Raw genomic sequence first — 21,414 nt, 5'->3', positions numbered from 1 at the left:
GGCAAGAAACCTTGAATAGGTACAAAGCAAAAGAAAATAAGAAGTCCCTCTTTAGTTACTCAGATTGACAAGACTAACCTTGTTCTTTGCTACCTCAGTTGATATCACCCCAATCTGCTCCTGGAGGGATTTCAGGGCTTCACTCACAGCCTCAATCTGCTGTTTATAAGAGCTTTGTTCTCGTTTTAGCTCTTCAAGTTCCAGCACTAGAGCTTCAACCTCCTAAACAACAACAACACACCTTTTCAACACACAAACAATAAGCCTAAATAAGCACCATACTCGACTAGAGTACACTGGGCATTTGGACTGTATTAAGACAGTATTCTTCAAGTTTCAGGCAGCCTACTGTATTTGAATGCTAAGAAACTCTGATGACATTGCCGATTTCCTTTTCTGAGAACTTTAATAAAGGGTTCACTGTAGGCAATTACTACAAAGTAATACCAGTATGGTGGTGTACCTACACTGCTGGATTTGAAAGCAAACAGTTCATGTCAAAATCCTCAACTGTGGCATTTATTGGGTGGCCTCAGATATGTCATGGTTTTTCCACCTAGACTATCTCACAATGAGGCTATCACATCAGGCTGAGTTCCTTATGAACACCAGTGACTGAAGATGAAAACCCAAAACAAATTAATGCACAATATCATTTAAAAATAAAAAATGCTACCTTGAAGATAACAGAAGTACTGCAGGGAAAGCTACTGTCCCTTCAACTAAAGCAGCCAAATATGTTCACAATATTAACTAGGTCAGTAACAAGTTAACATCAACACTTAAAAAAATCCATTTAAATACAACATGTTTTTCATTAAGAGTTTTACCTGCTCCTTTTCTTTCATCTTTTTGCTGGAAGCATCAGCCTTTTTCTTGGCTCCATCCAGCTTTTGCTGGGCATTTTTCAGCTCCTTTTCTCTTTCAGCATCAGCATTCTTCATTTTGTTTTCCAGCACTTTGAGTTTTTCCTCTGCTTTTTGTTGTACCTCTTTCGTTTTCTTCAAAGTCTCCTCACTTTCCTCTAAAAAGCAATTCATAGTGACCATCTGTTTTTAGAAAGCTGGAGGGGAAATGAATTGCTTTCCTTTTGCAACGGCTCATTGAGATATTTCAAAAGGCAAAAGCAAGTTCAACTTTCTCTTTTCACCTTTAAAGCAGGAAACGTATCATTTAAACTATTAATACTTTCCAGGTCATTTTTCAAAAGGTGACATTTTTGTGCCCTATTTTGCTACTCATGTCCATTGGAAGTGTGTGTAGGATGTGTGGGCCACTGCAAATGGCCAGAAGCCATTTTGAAGCAGTTGTGAGATAGTGTATTATGAGACAGTGAGCAACCTTAAAGGCCTCTCATTCAATGGCCAAGCTTGGAAGCATAATCAGCTATGCTAGTACCAAGGTCTCTCATTGGAGTAACAAGCTGCAGCTGTAAATCTCTAGTTGGGAGGAGAAGTGGTTGCCCAGCAATTGCATTAGCCACTGAGGTCATCTGCTAGAACAGTGGTTTCCCAACCTGCGGTACATGAACTTGCTAGGGGTACTTGCTATGACCTTTAGGGGTACTTGAAAAAGAATTGAATAATGGCAGGTCTGTATTAGAATGCCTTGAGGGCTAATATGAGGGGTACAATTTAAGGACATGGGTTGCCAAGAGGTACGCAAGTGAAAAAAATGTTGGGAACCACTGATCTAGAAGCTATAACTGGTCTGACAAGAGTCACCTTCAAGCTATAAAAAAAGTCTATTGTGAGGGTGGGAGGGGCTGCCCCTTATCATTTCATCATAGAGGTCTGTATCACTGCTGGTATGACAGGTGGAAGAGTTGTCCTTTGCCTTTGTTCTGCCCTTCTCTTTGATCCCCCCATTTCCTAAAAGGAAGATGTACAATTTTTTGTCTTGGCATAGGGTCAGATCCGAGGATAGGAGGGAAGCACCAGTTTCAGGGCTCCTCCACTCCAATCACTACACTATGTCAACTCACATGCAACCAAAATCAAAACCAACTTTTTATGCTGCTATTGATACTTTAAGAGAATTATTCTTAATTGGAGAAGAAAAGTACACAAAATCTCAAAGATTGAACAGACCAAAATCAGACAGGCTAGCAAAAAGACAGTCATCTTGAATTTAGTCTCTTGGTTAGCTTTAAAAAAAATCTTTTTAAAAGTATCCACAGGACTCTTTTCCTTGCTTCAGTCACGTGTTTGCATACTCCAGCCCAAGGTTACAGCATTCACAGCTCAAACCTACTGGGCTTTATCACTGATGGAACAAGTGTTCCACCAGTGCCAATTGCTGCAAAAGTGTTGTAAAATGCTCACTTGCAGTGTGCTCATTAATGCACTGTCAGGGTGCTGGCAAGACAGCCAGCGTCTCCTCGCCTGCATCATCAGCTTTCCTGCCACCCATCTGGGCAGGCAAATCAGAGGAAGAGGCAGGAGGGGGAGAGTGGAACGAGGCAGGGAGGCTGGGGGGGTTGGATCAGGTGGTGACAGCATGTGCCAGATTCCACCCACCTTTCATGCAGCCTCCCTGCTCCTTTTCTCCTTGGACTTGCACGAGTGCAAGTCTGAGGAGACCCATTGTGGAGCAGGAAGCTTACATAGGTGTAAAGGGATTTAAATTTCCTTTCACCTCTGAAGCCCCCCCCCCCCCGATACACTGGATACAGAACATCTGTTTTTGGTGGGCTGCGCTAGCAGGGGCTCTTAGACCCACCACAATTCTCCCTCCTCACCAATGGTTTTCTTCAGCATATCCAGCTCTTCCTGCTGTTTGTGAAAGGAACTTTGCTGCAACTTGGTTTGCAAGAGCTCGGCTTCTTCGGATTTCATCTCCCATTGCTGCTTCAGCTGACGAAACCTTAACAGATGTAATCATTTTTAAAGTGTTACAGTTCTTCATTTCAACACTTTACCTTCAATAGCAATTAACTAGACATCAAGGAATTTCTAAATCAATATCATATTTAAAACTTTCCCTAACAAGCATTAAAAATGATGCGATAATTTAAGCTTTTGTATAGCAGGGTTGCTACTCAACAGTGTCCTTTAACTGATATGAAGGCAGCATTATGGCAGCGACCTTTCAGAACAAATATCACTTGGAATATAAACTTAATTATGGTCTTAAAGATTTGTATTTAGAAATGACTCCACTCTTTCTGAAACATTCATACTGCTTTAGTAAAATGTATTTTCCTTCTACTCCAATTTTACACACAACAAAAATAGTTGTCAGTACTTTTCCGCAGTCCCCCGGAGACCTGCCAGCTCCTCTGCTATCATTTGTAGCTCAGCCTCCTTTGCTTTTAATTCCTCCTGCACAGCTTTCACCTCTTGAAGCTTAGACAAAACTGATGCAGACTGTGATCGTGCACCTGGCTCATAAAAAAAAAAAGACACCAAAATAGTTGCTTGAGTTTGCCCATAAGAAACACAATAGGTTAATCCACAGCAATGCACATGAATCAGAACTACGTCAGGCAATATGAAAGCTCCCTCTGTTCTATGATGGCTGTTGGAAGTGATCACTTGTTAGACTCATCAAGTGATCCATAGTTGTTAATGAACACAACGTGGAGTAAATAAAATGCAAGAATTTAACCCACCCACCCCCAACTCAGTTGTTGTTGGCAACCTTCAGTCTCAAAAGACTATGGTATCACATTCTGGAACAGCGTCTAGTGTGGCTGAAAAGGCCAATTCGGGAGTGACAATCCCTTCCACACTGGGAGCAAGTGCAGTCTGTCCCTGGTCTGTCTCCCTGGCTATGGGCCTTCCTTCTTTGCCTCTGCCTCAGACTGTTGGCCAAGTGTCTCTTCAAACTGGGAAAGGCCATGCTGCACAGCCTGCCTCCAAGCGGGCCGCTCAGAGGCCAGGGTTTCCCACTTGTTGAGGTCCACTCCTAAGGCCTTCAGATCCCTCTTGCAGTAAAGATGAGAATAATGCAGGTTAGAAGTATGGACAGGTTCACACTGCACATGCAAAAAGACAAAGCTATTTGGTTGCTAAAGAAGGAACAGAAGATGATTTCAGTAGAGCAGAACAATTGCTACATTCTTCAGCATAACAATAAAAGCATAAAACATACAGTATTATACAAAGCAAAACAGTGCAGTTACCTCCACTCAGAGTGCCCTGAGGATCAAAGGTGTCTCCACCAAGAGTGACCGTCTTTGTCATTATTCTTTTGTCAAAGGTAACTTTTTTGGCATTGTCCATATTATCACAAACCAGTGTGCCCCCGAAGACATATTCCATCGCCTTCTGAACTTCAGATTCATATCCCACCAGAGTAAGGGCCAGATGGACATTGTCATTACCAACCTAGCATTCAAAGAAAAAGGCATTAACACAATTCAAAGAGAAAATTCTCCCCCCTTTTTTGAATTTGCTAAACATTCACAGCCTGGAATAGAGGCATTTAACTATACAAAGGAGAAGATATAAACAGAAGACAGAACTGAAAAATCTTTGGAAAGAAAATCAGTTATCTAGCTTGTTATTCATTATACACACACAATACTGGACTTAAGGGATCGGCAAAAGAAGTAATCAACAGATCCCAAACCATTAACTATAGCTCTCCATAAGAACATGGCTTACCAAGTTTTTGGCAGCTTTGATGGCTTCTTTCCCAACACACCTCGCTGAAATTTTGTTCAAGGGAATGATGGTATACCGGCGCTTTAGTTCACCCTTTTCTAGTAGCTTTTTGCCAGTAACCTAACAAAGAGGGGAAAAGGTTTGAACATTCCAAATTTAAGCGCTAATTCCATTCAAAGCACAATACGATAGTCTTCCGAGACTGAAGGTTGCCAACATGTAACATCTAAGGTGCTATCTGTGAACATGACAAAACACTTTTGCAAACAAGAATACTCGGGAGAAGTAGGACTGGCTGTAGCTCACTGTCAAACCTATATTTGATGACAAATCCACACAGTGTGCAAAAAGCACTACAAGGTTGTGTGTTTCACTTGGAAAGAAACCTTTGAGAAACATACCTCTGTGTCCACCACAATGTTGTAGAGGCGACCCCCAGCAACCACTTCTAGTGCTGTAACTGTGGAGACATCTTTCACAGTAATTAGAGATGCAACAAGCCCCTTCACATGGTCTGGATTCCAGTTTTTTTCTGGATCCCTGGAAAAAAAAAGTCACTTGTTAAAATGGTCACTTGTTAGTAGTAATTCAGTTGCTGCTGAATTAATAATAATCAAGACATAATCTCACAAGCCATGTTATGCTCACCTAGAATAGTAGTAAAATAATAAGTGTATATGACAACGCACACACTATAAAACAGCCATTTTCAGGAGTATAAATGTGCTCAAGATGCTACTTTAGCTGCACCCATTCAGCAATACCCTGTTCCATCTTGAGCTGCAATTCCAATAAGGATATGCTGAAACTGGGGTGTGGGAATGCTAAGTTTTTTCAGGCACCTGAATGCTCATGCAAAGTGGCCCCTCCTCCTTGTCTTCAGAGTCATTTGTGGTTGTGAAAGCAAAGCTGAGGAGACACCTCCCACAAAGCACGCCAAAGTAAACGCCCCAGGAGGCATACAAATACCACACTAAAATGTACAATATGTAAAATAAATAAAGTTCATAATAAGAACAAAACAATTGGGGGCTAACTATTTAGTTAAAGCATTATTACAGACACACGGATATAAAAAGTCAGACAACAAAGCATTACTCAAATGCCAGACAAAATAGGAACATTTGGAGCCCATGCTGAAAATTCCGTTAGAAGACATTTGAAAAACTGAGATGGGAGATCTCGCCAGCCAGTCACCTTAATCTTGTGTACTACTATCCCAGGATAGGATGTAACTTGTCAGGTGGGCTAGTACAACAAAGACATTTGCTTAGACTTGTAGGGGCATTTGTCTCTACTGCCCTAAAATAGCTTGCCAAATTAACAAGTTCTAAAACTGAAACATAGGAATCCAACCCAAAGTCAGAATGCTGGGTTTCATTTTTTTTTCTCTTCAGTTTTTCACTTTATAAAATAAAAGATATTTGAGTGAAACAAGTTTGCTGTAGCTTAACCTGTATTCAAAGCGTAGACTGGGAAACTTGGCCATTAAAGCTTCATAGGATTCCCTCAAACGGTTAACCACACGGGACAACTCCCTTTGCTTTTCTAGAAGGTTCTCTTCTTTCTTGTCTAGAATGGCAAAAAAAAAAACCAATATTAAAAAATTGCAGTAACATCTGTTTAGGAGGGAATACAAAGCCAGTGCCATAGAAGCTAGAATGTGTGAAACTTTGATTTAGATGCCACAGGATCAGGATCCAATTCAAATGTGACATAAGCTATGGGAAAAGCATTTATTTAAGACTTCCACACAGCTTTAGTCTCATTTAAGACTCATTTAGTCTCATTTAAGTATGCTGCTCATGTATGTGCCACATTAGCACACTTGAACTTTACCCACAATGCATGTCTTTACCTCAGGCCTCATCATTCCCCATTAACTAGCATGTCATTGCCTTCCACAAGAGTTTGCTTTTCATTTGCTACTGCAGTAAATATCACATACAAATCATTGGGCATGTAAAGGAAACCTCTCCATGTTAAATTTTACATATACTTCTGTGTTACCTCCTCTCTCAGCAACCTCCTATACACAAAGTATTAGTTTCACGAGTTCTTTCCCCATTTGTGGCATTATTCCCTCTGCAACAATCCAATCTAAAATACTTCATCATTCAATCAAACCAACCAGGGGTCTCTACACCCTGGCCCACGGGCCACATCTGGCCCTCTGGAGGATTTTATATGGCCTACGAGCTCCCCCAGTGTTTCAGAGCTAAAAATAACTCCAAAGATGCACTTCCAGATTTCCCAGCTTGGGTATACAGGTCCAGCCTATTTATACACGGATTTGACTCAACGTGAATGGCCACTGCAAATGAGAAGGAATGTGCTGATCCCTGGAGAAGGGGAAAATGCATCCCTTTAAAATCAGTTTAAAAAAACTGAACAGTCCTTTAACAGCCTCCTTAATGAGAGAGAGAACGCAGCTGGCTGCCAATCCATCAATCCTTCTCTCACCAGCAGACCCCTCCCTTTCCCCTGAGCACGTGAAAGAAAGGTGATCCCTTTGCATTGGTGAAGGGAAGGGCTGAGTAAAGCGCCTTTCTAAGTGCTTGGAGGAGGACTGATTGATGGATTGTCTTCTTAAGGACTCTTATCTTACATCACAAAGGTCATCAAGGCTGTTTTTAAATCACGGGAGCAAAGAAACTTTGTTTTTTAAATTGATTTGCTATAGTGCTTTTTTTTGCCATCCACATGAGTGCTTGGAGCGGAACCCATGCAAATAATGAGGCTCAACCTGTATTCCATTCCGTTACATACAGCACCTCTAGTGGCTGAATGAGGTATATACCTATGTTGGGAGACCTGACAGTTAATGTCTACATTAAACTTATACAGAGCAGAAACAGAGACAAAAAGTTTGTGATTTGTGCCATAGGTTACCTGATGCTTTTTCAGAAACCATTCCCCTTCTTCCTATCAATTTCGCCATATGCTAACCTCCTCTTTCCACCTCTACCACTTACTGTATTTAATCAGACTCTCACCACATTGGTCATCTGTGTATTTATTATTTATTTGTTTTCCATCCCTCGACACCATGTCAGACATACGATGCTGAGTTTGGAGACCCCTGAATTAAACCAACCTTCATAGTTGAGCTTCTTCATTTCATTTTCTAGTTTCTCTTTCTGCTTTTTGACAGTTTCAAATGTATCTTGATCTTTCTTGTAGCCACTATCCATCTTTTTAACTTCAGCTTGTTTGGTTTTTAGCTCTTGATGAGCATGTTTCAGCTTCATCTGAGCCTGAAAAGAAAATCCAGGACAAGTCTAGGATCAGATTTATACAGACCTGAGTTTCTTTTTTCATATTGACAGGAAATAATTTTTCTGACTCTTGACCACTAATAGCCCAATCAAAACCTGTGCTGGAACAGCCATGCATGGCCTGCACTGCATCCACTGCATCCTATGAAGATTAGCAGCAAGCTGGAGGTCACCTTAGGCTAAGGGGATATGTTCCCCCTTATCACATGTACCACCCCAGCCTGCCCTATGGGGCTACTCAGATCTACACCGGCTAGTTAGCTGGCACAAATCTGAACCACTCATGTAGGGTTGCCTGGGTTGGGGCTTAGGATACAGTGTGCGGTGGTTCCACCACCAATCCCACCCTGTCACAGGCCCATCATCACTTCTCTAGATGGAGAAATTTAGGGTTTAATGAATCTCCCTAGGAAGGATGGCAATGGTCATCAAGAATGCCTCTGAACTGTTTCATTGTTACTTGAGACATGCGGGGTATTGTCAAGGGCAGCCTCTCTACTAGCCAAAGAGACAAAAAGACACAGGAGATGCTTTCCATATCAGATTCAAAATAATTTAATGGTTTACAGACCAAGTGGAGCTTTGCCTCACAAGGGACAAAGCTCCTGACGGCCTTTTTCATTTGAAATGTCCAGGATTATATACCATTGTCAGATTGTATACCCAGGTCAGATGACATACAGAATCATAGTTTAATCCTCATTCCACACAAAGTTCACAACACCAAAAACTTCATTTTGTGACTTGTTTGCATATGCTGGGTTTGGGCATTGAAGCAAGTCCTGGCTTGTTCTTAACCAGAAGCAAAAGCTTACAACTTCCTCTGTTTGCATGCATTAGGGGAAGTGGAGTGTGTGAGCTTGAGAACACCTTCTGGATTAAAACACACAAGGCCTGAACTAGGCTGTCTGGAAGAGAAGCATCGTTAACCTGTATCTTAGTCCAGTGGCACCTAAAATTAATAAATATTATTGCTGAAAATTTTGTAGACATGCCTACAAGTCATTTTCAACCGTGGCACACTGGTGTGCCGCGAATGGTCTCTAGGTGTGCCGTGGGAAGATTGTTTGTTAGGGTCACTGGGGGATGCAAGCCCCTGCTGTCAGTGCAAGTGCGCTTTGTCAATTGTCAAAAAACTGATGGTGTGCCTTGACAATTTTAGTGCCTTGCTAGTGTGCCATGAAATGAAAAAGGTTGGAAATTGCTGCTCTACAACATCATTTACAAGCTCCCCACAACACATGCCACAATGGTCACAAGATGATCCAGTATACTTTCTTTTACAATGTACATATGATGATTGTTACCTGTTTAGCTTCCATTTCTGCTTTGCTTATATCATTCTTGCACGCCATCATCTGGCCAGCAAGAGTAGCATCTTCCCCATCTTCGCTGCTAGACAGACCAACAGACACAGCGTTGAAATGCTGTTGTGCAGCAGCTAAAGCCTCTGTGTCTTTCTTACTTGCCTCCTGAAGAGCATTCAAGGTGTCAGTTACCTTCTTTATTTCTTTTTCCTTCGCCACCAAAGCTTTAGAATCCTACAACAAAAGATTGTCGTAATTGAAACCATCAGTTTAAGAGAATACAGTTTTACGCAAATTTAAGAATCCTAAACACATAACAAAAGCAGACAGCCCAGTAACAAACTTATCCCATACTCCCCAAAGGGAGAAACAGCTTTTTTGCCTAATATGGAGCAGTCTCAATAAATACACAGTTCTGTGCACCCAAGGGGGCTTTGGGTTCATGTTTCCCAAAATAGCAGCCTCCAATACTTTACAGCAAACCACTGGATATACTCAAGCCTACAGGCATTCCTGAAGCAGCTCTTTGAATCCCAGCTCATGCTTACCCTAAAGTAAGCTTACCCACTGGCTTCCACAGGGATTTCTAAGTATGCATGCTTAAACCTGTCGCCTTAAAAGAGCAACAGAAATAGCATCAGGCAATGCAACCAGTTCCTTCAGCGTCTGTACGTTATCTCCCTCATTTTTTCATATTTGTTTTTAAGTTATTGTTTAGGGCAGCCATTTTCAACCTTTTTCAGCTCACGGCACACTGATAAAGCACTAAAGTTGTCAAGGCACACTACCAGTTTTTAATTACATTATTATGTTACAATTTAATTAATATAACTAAGGCACAAGCCTAACCAGGTCTACTCAGAAGTAAGTCTATTTTGTTCAATGGGGCTTACTCTCAGGAAGGTGTAGTTAGGATTGCAGCCTTAGATCATTATATGACAATAAAAGAAATTCCCAAGAAGCTTGGAGAGGGAGGTGTACGTGGTTTCTGGAAAGGTTTTGAAGCAGGTCTGTTCAAACTGTTATCAGTTGATATACTCTGATATGCCAGGAGGTGTTGGCAAAGAGAGATGAGACTGAGCATACTGGAGGGGCAGTGAGATGCTGCTGAAACAAGTGCAGGATTCACTGGGGTGGGTGGGGGGAGGGGGAGAATGAATGGGAAGCAACTGGTTTTGAACTTTGGAAGGTGGGGAAGAGGGAGGGGTAGCCAGAGGGGTTAACTGCAATTATAATGGGGGGGATGTGTGTGCAGGAGGGGAGGAGGTGGGGGGGGAGAAAAACATCACTTGCCTGCTCATTTATTCAAGAAACAGTGTGACCAACCAAGCCTCTGTACATCTACTCAGAAGTAAGCCCCATTATAGTCAATGGGGCTTACTCCTAAGTAAGTGTGGATAGGATTGTGGCCCAGCACCCTTCCTGCCAAAGGCTTGCCAGGTGAGGCAACACAGGGAGGGTCACAGCAGTTGAAAACCACTGGTCTAGGGTGTCTCACATCCCTATGAATTTGTGCCTCAGCTCGTGTTGAACAAAGATGCTATGCAATTTCCAGCTTCCTTTGGAAAACAAGAACTATGAACAAGAAATGTAGAACAGAGGCTTTTGGCAGTCGTATTGCAGCTGACCATCTTTCCCAGCTATATTCTGGTGCTTTTCTGTGATATTATTTCCAAAGTTTCTTGATTAAAATGGCAAATTGTGGTGTTGTGTTTTTATCCAAATTCTTATTCCAAATTGTACAAACAGTGAAATAAAGCACAATGAGCATTTCAACTGTGAATTCTGTATCATTTTAGACAGGGGTGGCCAACCTGTGGCACACATCACTTGTGGCACATGGACACTTTCTGAGTGGTATGCACAAAATTGCCATATATTGTTGAAAAACATTTAAATAACAAAGACAGCACCACAGAAGTTCTTCTTTGAGGATGAGGTGAGCAGCTGGGGCGGGGGCTGGGCTGTGCAGAAGGGCAATGAATGCACCTTATATAGATTTCAGAATGGTCCTGCAGAGCTGGACTAAAGATCCATGCTGGCTACCTTTCTGGTCTCATCAGCAGTCAGGTGTCTTTGGAAAACCCCCAAAAGCCAACAGAACTGCAAGCTTAGCTCTTCTTTCTCAGGGCCTCTGCTCAGACATTTGCTTTCTCCCCATCCACTCACCCCCACCCCAGCTGCTGCACAAGTCACTCTCTAGCAGTACCCTAAGGTACTTTTACTCAGCCGCTCTTCTATTGGAAATGCTTCAGAGACTCACTCACTGCCTTATAGTGAAAACTACTTGTCAATTCCTCAAAAATACACAAAAGTGATGTTATTTTGTGACACAAGTGTTTTTTGTGTTTTGATCTTAATTGTTCATTTAATATAGCAATTTGGGCAGCAATCCTCATTAATTTGCAGTCACCAAAAAAGACCCCTACCTATAAGGGGTCTAGGTTGGTGTGCAGACCTCTTCTCTTCATGTCTGATGTCATAGCAGCATCGCAATGCTAACTCTGGACAGCCGTCACATGTCATTGCCAAACCTCCAGGTTGCTGAGCTCTGTGCTATGCAGAGGTTGGCTAGAGTTATGGGGCACTGCAGCTTAGTGGGAATCCTGTTACTTAACCCATGTAATGATAACAAAGAAAGACTTGCACAGTCAGATTGTTTGAGGACATCAGGTAGTACAAATTATTTATTCATTCTCTTTTGAAGCAGCTTTTTCTACAGCACAAAGTAACAGCCTAAGGGCAACTTAACAGGTTACAATTTGATGCATACACTGTGTAAGCACTGCAGCATGGCCAACAACATACAACACCTTTTTTGCAGCATGTACGTGCTGAAAGAAAGTATGGGTTGACCCTGCCTCTCAGAAGGAGAAACGGAATTTCTCTCTCCCTTGCAAAGATAGGTACACTATATCCAGGTGCTTCTACTTTAATGTGTGAAGCAGGCGTAGTTTCCTTCATACATTTAGGGCCCAATCCTATCTACCTTTCCAGCAGTGATGCAGCTGCAATGCAGCCCTGAGATAAGGGAAGGGAACAAACATTCTCTTACCTTGAGGAGGCCTCAGTGACTGCCTGCCCACTGCAGGATACAGTGCAAGTCCTGTTGGCATGGCTGCATCAGTGTTAGAAAGTTGAATAGGACTGGGCCCTTAGATTGTATTTCACCTTTAAAAATGCTCTTATGAGTGCTCCAACAAAAGTGCTTAGCGCAACAGTTCCCAAAGTCCAAAGACCATGGTTATGTCTTTGCAGGGGGGGGAAGGGTGAGGGAAGTGATGTAATCCCCAGGATTGTACAACTGCCGAGGACAGAAGGGTTTTTTAAAAACCCTTGAGTGAGTGCCAACCTGGGGGGAGAGCCCTGCAGGTGCCTCCACAGGGCTTCCCAAGCATCAGAATAACTAAAAATAGCCATCAGAACCCACTTCCGGTTTCCAGAAGCATCTGCAAGACTCCCCACACACCCTTGAGGCCGACACTGGCTTAGGTAAGTAACGCCCCCTTCTGTGCCCTGTCATGGTATGATCCTGGGAATAGGGTCGCTGCCATCGCCCCACCCCTTAAGGAGCCAAGGACAAGTGCTTCCTTGGATGCTGGCTTGTGATTCATCAGTTTGGAAAACCATTGGCTTAGCATATTGCATGCAATAAAACATACTAAAAAACAAGCACATGAGAGTATGGAGAGGTACAAGAAGGGAAAAATTAAGCCAAGGAAGTTGCCATATAATTCTTATTACTTACCTCTTCCATGCTTTTAACCAGCTCTTTATGCTTTTTTTCTTCACTTTGCAAATTTTGCTTTTTTATATCAAGTGTACTTTGTACTTTGGTATCAGTTCTCTGAACTTCAGCAAGAGCTTCTTCTAGTGAATGAAGCACACCACCAAATTCCTACCAATAGTTTTAAAAGCAAATTTCAGTCTTTATGAAAGTGTTCCAAACAACTGCAAATCTGCCTGGAAGAGAGACTGTCCCATTCCTCCTCAAAAGATATCCTCCCCATGCCATGAACTTGTGTCATATCCTTACCATGCCAGGGTAAGGAAAATAAGCCATTGTTAGGGAACCTGCAACCTTTGCCCTGGGAGGGAGTCCCCCCCAAGCTCCCATCCCTCTAGGAAGAGTAGTAACAGACACCTTATTTGTTAATAGACAGCACAGCCTTTTGGAACATTCTACCAACCAGAGTATGACCAAAATCTTCCATTTGCTTTATAAAAATGGTCCCATTTACTTACTTACTTTTGGCCAAATATATTAAGTGTTCACATCATCATGTTTTAACATATATTCTGAGCCAGTGACCCCATGGTCACCTTTAACTAGAAAAAGTGATGTTCTTCTCAGTGATAAACCAGTTCTTTGAGATTGCCTTGTCTCCAACATGGCCAGACAGCTAAATTTCCTCAACCCCAATGATCCAGGATCCCTTAAATGGAGGAGACTGGGACTGAACTGGGGTGCTCAAACCAAACCCAAACTCGACTGCTGAGCTATGGCATAAGAGTTGCTCTGCTAGTCATACAGTGAATCAACTGCTATTCCTTCAAATGAACTAAATCAAATTCTTAATAAATTCATTAATGGCAATAAGCACCCATTAAGATTCTCCACCCAGAGAATTCTGTTTAATCCAGAGACAAAATAATTCTTATTTCTGGTATTAGCATGTTACTATTTTTTTTTAAAAAAAGTTTAACCAGTCTTACTTGATCCCTTTTCTTTTCCATTTCTGCTATTTCTTTACCGAGTTCTTTCACCTTCTTTTCATTTTCAACTATCTGTTCTTGGAGTTTCACAATGTTGCCCTCCATTTCCTTCAGCACATCAGCAGACTGTACCTTAGTTTCTTCAGCTAACACAAACTGATATGCAACATACAGACGACTGAGGTGTTCTATCTCTCGCATGACTTTTTGGTACTCCAAATAAGAGGATCGTTCCTGGAAAGGACAACCAGTAAGAAAAGCTGTCATTCAAAACTGATAGAATGCTGTAGGAAGAATAGAAAATATAGCCAACAAGGTTTAATGATGAGACACTTTGATCAACTGTTTGCTCCCATTACTGGTCTTTAAGAATGTAGTCCTTTGATGCAAGAACCCAAATTTAAAAATAATGCAAATGAGGTGAAGCAAATACAGATAAACTACGTATTTTGTAAATTAAGAGACTGAGGGCACAATCCTAACCAACTTTCCAGTACTGGCATAGCTGTGCCATTGGGGCAAGTGCTGCATACTGCAGTTGGGTGGCAGTCACAGAGGCCTCCTCAAGGTAAGGCAATGTTTGTTCCCTTACCTCAGAGTTGCATTGTCCTTAGTGCTGGAAAGTTGGTTAGGATTGCAGCCTGAGGTGATGTAGCGCCTGGGTTAAGACATATTAGAAAACCATTTCCTGGTCTCGATACTCAAAAGCTCTAACAAAAGCATAGCACTCCTTACCTCAAGGAAAATGCTGCCCACTGCAGCACTCAACGACCATCTCTTTCCCAGGCTCTGTACCCTACATGCATTTCATGCAACTCTGTTCCTTAACAGAGTCATACTATGCAAGGAGGTGCAAACACAGTTGTGTCCTTAGAATCAATTTGTACAGCGATTAAGTGATATCAAAAACAAAAAAGATAATGAAATCTTATTCAAAATATCCTTTCCCCCTACAAATTAGAACTTTCATAAACTTATTACTGCACATTTTGAAACAAGCCTGAAGTGCTTTTAATTTAAAAGGGAAATACCTCTTTCAGTTTCTGCAAAGTGGGAGTGATTTCTTCCATCAAAATCTGTAAATGAAAAGACAGGATATCCTTCATTTTGCTTTATCAAATGCTCGCATAATGCTTTACACAGAAAACATAACTGTGATGGATATTATTAAACATTAAGGTGGTTTAATAAAACAAGGAACAAGACTTTTTTGTTTTCAGGAAGTAATATGTATTTCTCTTAAACTGTCAGATATATTTTGAGAAACTTATGCAGCCACCTGTTTCTACACAGCAATATAAATCGCACAAATAGAAGTGAGCCATTGCAAAAATCCAGTACCGTGCAAATTTCTTTAAGTTTTGCCTCTTTTTTCTCTATGGTTTTCTGGGCAGCTATTTTTTTGCACTCGTACATCCTTGTTCCAGCTGCTTCTTCAATCATAGCCAAAATCTAAAACACCACAACAACACTTTGTTATCTCAGGCCACATAGAATTACTCCAAAAAGTATAAAGAGCATTTAAACAAGGAGGACAACGCGCTGGTACACTTACCTCTGGAGGCTTCATATTTAAAACTTTGGTAATTCGCCCCTAAAACCACAGAAGCAAAATAATCAGTCACTAATATCTTACATGCTGGGATGCTTCAAAAAGCTACTGATTTAGTATTAGCAAACTGTGGGGCAGGGCACATGAAGAGTAGGTTCATCAAGTTACAGGTGAAGAATAAGAACTGGGGAAGGTACAGGGAAGGATAAGAATATGTACCAGATGTTTTTTGTTCCCATTAGCCAAGACTTGGGTGGATTGAATGCACCTGACGGAGGACCTTCATGGATCCCAACATTGAATTTATGGTGACTGTGCTTTTTCCTCAATGTGATTTGGAAAGAAGGGAGTCAAGGTAGCATTGCTCTTCTATTTTTCTCTGCTTGGTTTTAGAAGAGAGTCTACCCCCCAATAATGTTGATATAGTAACTAATATCCCCACTGACAGATCCTCACATAGAACTTAATCACAACTTAATTTTGTTTATAGCAAAAAATTGAGGGGACTAGGTTCAAGGTGTTAACAAGGGGTTAAAAAAGCTCAACTCCTTGCCTGCAGACTTATGAACTCAAATAACCAATACAATAGAAAGGGGAGGAAAGCAAGGAAAATAATTGGAACCAGTGCCACAAACACATATATACTACCTGCATAATAAGAAAGTGGGGATTATTGACATTCAGTCCAACAGAACAGAAGAGATCCTGTACTCTGGTATTGTTTGCATTAACTCCATTGATGAGATATTTGTTTCTGCCTCCTATCACCACCTTGAGAAGGAAGAAGGTAAAGCACAGTTCTTTCCAGATGAATATGACACTAATCAGACAAGTCAAATTATCATGTGCAGTTAGATGTGCAAGACCCCACTCCCTGCTTACAAGTCATATAGATCGTGCTAAAACCCAACCCTGGCTCACCTGCCTTGTGACTGTAATCTCATCATGATTCTCAAATCCCAGTGGACTTTGCTTCTTATCAGAATTATCAAAGGTGATGGATACATTAGCTTTAGTAATCCCAGCCTGGCCATTCTTGTAAACAAGATCTTGCAAATTGGAAGCCCGCACCTGAAAAAGTTGAGATATTGATTTCAATTGAAACAATTGCATTTTAGGAAAAATTGTTTCAGCTGCTGGCAGAGCTGCTTTTGCATGCATAATTTCTATGGATGTGGAGGGAAGGCAGGTGCAGGAACAAGAGGGCACACTCCTGTCCCACCATCCTTTACTTACCAGGTATCCAGCACACAGCCTTCCTGCTCCACACTGCTTCTGATTGATGAGAATGGGAACAGTGCAGTCTGGGTTCCCAGCCTTGTTTGTTCATATCAGACAGAAGCATCCCAGAGCAGGAAAGCAAGTAGACTAAAGGGAAGGAATGGCAGGTTCCAAATTACCTGCCCCTGCTACCTTGGTGCTTTGCACCAAGGTGATCTGAAACATGGCAATCTTTTTTCTCCTCCTTTCAGCAGCATAATTTAAATAGAAAGTTTGGTCCACACCCCCAGAATGTATCAGGATTTCATTCCCCAAAAATCTGATGTGCCAGGAAATTACTTCTCCCTTTTATTAAATACAATAATTCAATCTGGATTTGTACAGCATTAAGCAAGTAATCCACAGATCACGTGAACTATTACAGTGCAATTTAGGATTGACCTTTTGGTTCTCTTGGCTGCCTCAGAAGGAAACAAAGTAAGATTCAACACCTTTTGCCCCAGTGCAATGATCTGCCACATACCCCCACCCCCAGAATGAATTTCTAACAGCAGATTATGATTTGCAAATAACACAAGTCAGTGGTGTCCTCACTACACATCTCTGAAACTGGGTTCTGAATAAAATTTATTGCTAAAATAAATTAGTCTTTAAGGTGCAATCATCTACGTGTTTACTCAGAAGTACCATTGTATTTAGTAGGATATATTACTAGGGAAGTGTGCATAGGATTACAATCTCATTTTGTTTTTATTGCAGTAACTTAATAAACTACTCCATTGGAGATTAAGGAGCAAACACTTGTCTTTATTTAAAAACAGATTGTATGTTATCATGAAACAACATTCTTTCTTCATTCATCGTCATTGTATTGGCAACCTTCAGTCTCGAAAGACTATGGTATCGCGCTCTGAAAGGTGGTTCTCGCACAGCGTCTTGTGTGGCTGAAAAGGCCAATCCGGGAGTGACAATCCCTTCCACACCGGGAGCAAGTGCAGTCTGTCTCCCTGGCTATGGGCCTTCCTTCTTTGCCTCTTAGCCTCAGACTGTTAGCAAAGTGTCTCTTCAAACTGGGAAAGGCCATGCTGCACAGCCTGCCTCCAAGCAGGCCGCTCAGAGGCCAGGGTTTCCCACTTGTTGAGGTCCATCCCTAAGGCCTTCAGATCCCTCTTACAGATGTCCTTGTATCGAAGCTGTGGTCTACCTTTGGGCGCTTTCCTTGCACGAGTTCTCCATAGAGGAGATCCTTTGGGATCCGCCCATCATCCATTCTCACAACATGACTGAGCCAACGCAGGCGTCTCTGTTTCAGCAGTGAATACATGCTAGGGATTCCAGCATGTTCCAGGACTGTGTTGTTTGGAACTTTGTCCTGCCAGGTGATGCCGAGGATGCGTCGGAGGCAGCACATGTGGAAGGCACTCAGTTTCCTCTCCTGTTGTGAGCAAAGAGTCCATGACTCGCTGCAGTACAGAAGTGTACTCAGGACGCAAGCTCTGTAGACCTGGATCTTGGTATGTTCCGTCAGCTTCTTGTTGGACCAGACTCTCTTTGTGAGTCTGGAAAACGTGGTAGCTGCTTTACCGATGCGCTTGTTTAGCTCGGTATCGGGAGAAAGAGTGTTGAAGATCGTTGAGTCAAGGTACACAAAGTCATGGACAACCTCCAGTTCATGCGCAGAGAATTGTAATGCAGGGAGGTGAGACCACATCCTGAACCATGACCTGTGTTTTCTTCAGGCTAATTGTCAGTCCAAAATCTTGGCAGGCCTTGCTAAAACGATCCATGAGCTGCTGGAGATCTTTGGCAGAGTGGGTAGTGACAGCTGCATCGTCGGCAAAGAGGAAGTCACGCAGACATTTCAGCTGGACTTTGGATTTTGCTCTCAGTCTGGAGAGGTTGAAGAGCTTTCCGTCTGATCTGGTCCGGAGATAGATGCCTTCTGTTGCAGTTCCAAAGGCCTGCTTCAGCAGGACAGCGAAGAAAATCCCAAACAAGGTTGGTGCAAGAACACAGACCTGCTTCACTCCGCTTCGGATGTCAAAAGGGTCTGATGTGGAGCCATCGAAGACAACAGTGCCCTTCATGTCCTTGTGGAAAGATCTGATGATGCTGAGGAGCCTGGGTGGACATCCGATCTTGGGGAGAATCTTGAAGAGGCCGTCTCTGCTGACCAGGTCGAAAGCCTTTGTGAGATCTATGAAGGCTATAAAGAGTGGCTGTCGTCGTTCCCTGCATTTCTCCTGCAGTTGTCTAAGGGAGAATACCATATCAGTGGTGGACCTGTTGGCTCGGAATCCGCACTGTGATTCTGGATAGATGCTCTCTGCAAGTACCTGGAGCCTCTTTAGTGCAACTCGGGCAAACAGCTTTCCTACAACGCTAAGGAGAGAGATGCCGCGGTAGTTGTTGCAGTCACCCCTGTCACCTTTGTTCTTGTACAGCGTGATGATGTTTGCATCCCTCATTTGTATCCCTCATTCATCGTCATACCACTGAAGTAAAGTACTTCTTTATTTGTCAAACTTTGTTGAAGGAAAACTTAAAGGAATCCATTCCAAAGATTCCAACTTTTTCCTGGTCCAAACCCTAACACTATCCACAGAATTGACTTTTATGCTGCAGTAATTACATGTTAATGCTGTTTTTGGAATTTTGAGTTAAATCAGAAGAATGACTTTAAGATTCTCTAACACATCTTAAAAAAGCAAAACCATACTACACAATATTTTAAGCTGAAGACTCACCATAAAATAACATATGGCTAATGGAAAGAAGTGTTGATGGCAGTAGATGCTGTATACCTACCTGTGATAGATTGGTGATACCCAATAAGAAACAGATGGAGTCCAGGATGTTGGACTTGCCACTCCCATTTAAACCAGTAATGGCATTGAACAGTGGGTCAAAATCATTAACCTCTGTCCTTTGAGCATAAGACTTGAATCCATCCAGAACAATTGATTTGATGTACATCTTAATTGATCATGAAGATTCCAAGTAAACCTACTTTAAAACTGAGAAAGAATATGTCCAGTTTTTGATTCTGCAAGTTACAAATCACATATACGTCATAAAATCCATTGGTCACAATTCAGCAGGTGCTAGTCACAACATTGGCAGCAATGACTTTTTGGGAAGCAATTTGCATCAAACTCACTGGAACTTTCTAGAAACCATCAGTAGGAAAACCTCCTATTGATAGCAATAGTATGAGTCTCCACTAATTAGCTGCCCGATACAAAATTCTAAACTCATGTGATGGATAGACTTCCTTTCTGGGAGGCATAGCAGGCGTTTTATATCCTCTTCAAGACTGCATACAACTCTTTCCCTATTCCTACCTTATTTCACTATTTCTTATAGAGGAGTATTTTGCTTTATAAGTTGTTTCACTATAGGTCCAAGCTTTCTAGTCGCTCTCTAATTTATAAAGGGTATTCCCTGTATGCAGCATTCAAAGCTTTTATGATAATAATAATAACTTATGACACAAAAGGAAAGGGAAGCACAGTTTGTAAATTTAAAGTTTCTTAAGAAAAGGTTCAATATTTACAAATGGTTACACTGATCGGAAAGTCTGAGAATGGCACAAGCTGGTCAGATAATATTCTTGACTTGTGCAGTTTTTTGAGCTGCAAAGAATTTGTTACAAAAGGGGTAAGGAAATTTTGTATAACTAGCAAACATAACCCAACCACAGCTGTGCGCAATCAGCAAGCACATGCATGGATTCTATCAATCAGGTGCTTTACTACAAATCCTGCTCTTCCTTGCTTTCCTCTCAAGCACAAAGAAAAACAAAACAAAACCCTGAAGCTGGGAGACACCCTTACCTGAGAGTAAGTCCTGCTGAACACAACAGCTTTATAAGCATACATAAGATCAGACTACATAGCTATAATTCTGCAGCAGCAGACACAATTATGTTACAATTAGGTAGCAGGAGTGTACACCCCCAGCTTCATATACAATCCTGATTGCACTTACCTGGGTGTATAAAGCTCACTGAACTCTATGGAACCAACACCACAAACCTATTGAGTTCCATGGGGCTTACTCCCAGGTAATTGCATACAGAGTTTTACCCTTAAACCTGAGTGAACCTATTAACTTTTTAACCTCACTACTGAGGGCACACCGCAAATTGGAGGGGAATCAACTTTATTCTGGATAGGGGGCATTCTGCACAGAATGCACAGACTCATGTTACCATCCTAGCCACACTTACCTGGGAGTAAGCCCCATTGACTATAATGAAGCTTACTTCCAAGTAGACATGTCTAGGATAGGGCTCTCAGGCTGCCATCCCATCCACACTTACCTGGGAGTAAGCCCCATTGACTATAATGAAGCTTACTTCCAAGTAGACATACCTAGGATAGGGCCCTCACGCTGCCATCCTAGCCACACTTACCTGGGAGTAAGTCCCATTGACTATAATGGAGCTTACTTCCAAGTAGACATGCCTAGGATAGGGCTCTCAGGCTGCAGTCCTTTCCACACTTTCCTGGGAGTAAGCACCATTGACTCTAATGAGGCTTACTTCTGAGTAGACCTGCCTAGGCTTGGGCTCTCCCAACGGAGTCCTCCTACCTAAAGAGGCCCCCGAAGCCGCGAGGCGCTGCCAAGACTCCTACCTGAACGCTGAACTCCCAGCTCTCCTGCAGCTTCCTCGCCTCTTTCCTCCTCCACTTGAATTTTGGCGCCGGCGAAGCCGAAGGCCCTCC

General features: G+C 42.1%; 1 protein-coding gene across 1 annotated transcript in view; it reads right to left on the bottom strand.

Moving 5' to 3' along the window:
- The window catches only part of SMC2 (structural maintenance of chromosomes 2), a 29,172-nt gene extending 9,512 nt beyond the window's left edge, over positions 1 to 19,660 (bottom strand). The window contains exons 1-18 of the mRNA XM_066614642.1: positions 19,493 to 19,660; positions 16,385 to 16,534; positions 16,112 to 16,234; positions 15,467 to 15,505; positions 15,253 to 15,363; positions 14,943 to 14,987; positions 13,912 to 14,145; positions 12,944 to 13,093; positions 9,196 to 9,429; positions 7,708 to 7,867; positions 6,065 to 6,182; positions 5,012 to 5,150; positions 4,611 to 4,730; positions 4,127 to 4,331; positions 3,247 to 3,382; positions 2,741 to 2,865; positions 831 to 1,024; positions 79 to 222 (exon numbers count right to left, since the gene is read on the bottom strand). Coding sequence (XP_066470739.1) covers positions 79 to 222; positions 831 to 1,024; positions 2,741 to 2,865; positions 3,247 to 3,382; positions 4,127 to 4,331; positions 4,611 to 4,730; positions 5,012 to 5,150; positions 6,065 to 6,182; positions 7,708 to 7,867; positions 9,196 to 9,429; positions 12,944 to 13,093; positions 13,912 to 14,145; positions 14,943 to 14,987; positions 15,253 to 15,363; positions 15,467 to 15,505; positions 16,112 to 16,234; positions 16,385 to 16,534; positions 19,493 to 19,660 — 2,595 coding nt within the window. The remainder of the gene's footprint in view (positions 1 to 78; positions 223 to 830; positions 1,025 to 2,740; positions 2,866 to 3,246; positions 3,383 to 4,126; positions 4,332 to 4,610; positions 4,731 to 5,011; positions 5,151 to 6,064; positions 6,183 to 7,707; positions 7,868 to 9,195; positions 9,430 to 12,943; positions 13,094 to 13,911; positions 14,146 to 14,942; positions 14,988 to 15,252; positions 15,364 to 15,466; positions 15,506 to 16,111; positions 16,235 to 16,384; positions 16,535 to 19,492) is intronic.
- Between the last annotated feature and the right edge of the window lie 1,754 nt (positions 19,661 to 21,414).

The sequence above is a fragment of the Tiliqua scincoides genome, chromosome 2, assembly GCF_035046505.1.
Source record: "Tiliqua scincoides isolate rTilSci1 chromosome 2, rTilSci1.hap2, whole genome shotgun sequence".
NCBI lineage: Eukaryota > Metazoa > Chordata > Lepidosauria > Squamata > Scincidae > Tiliqua > Tiliqua scincoides.
This window is presented reverse-complemented; position numbering and strand designations above follow the sequence as displayed.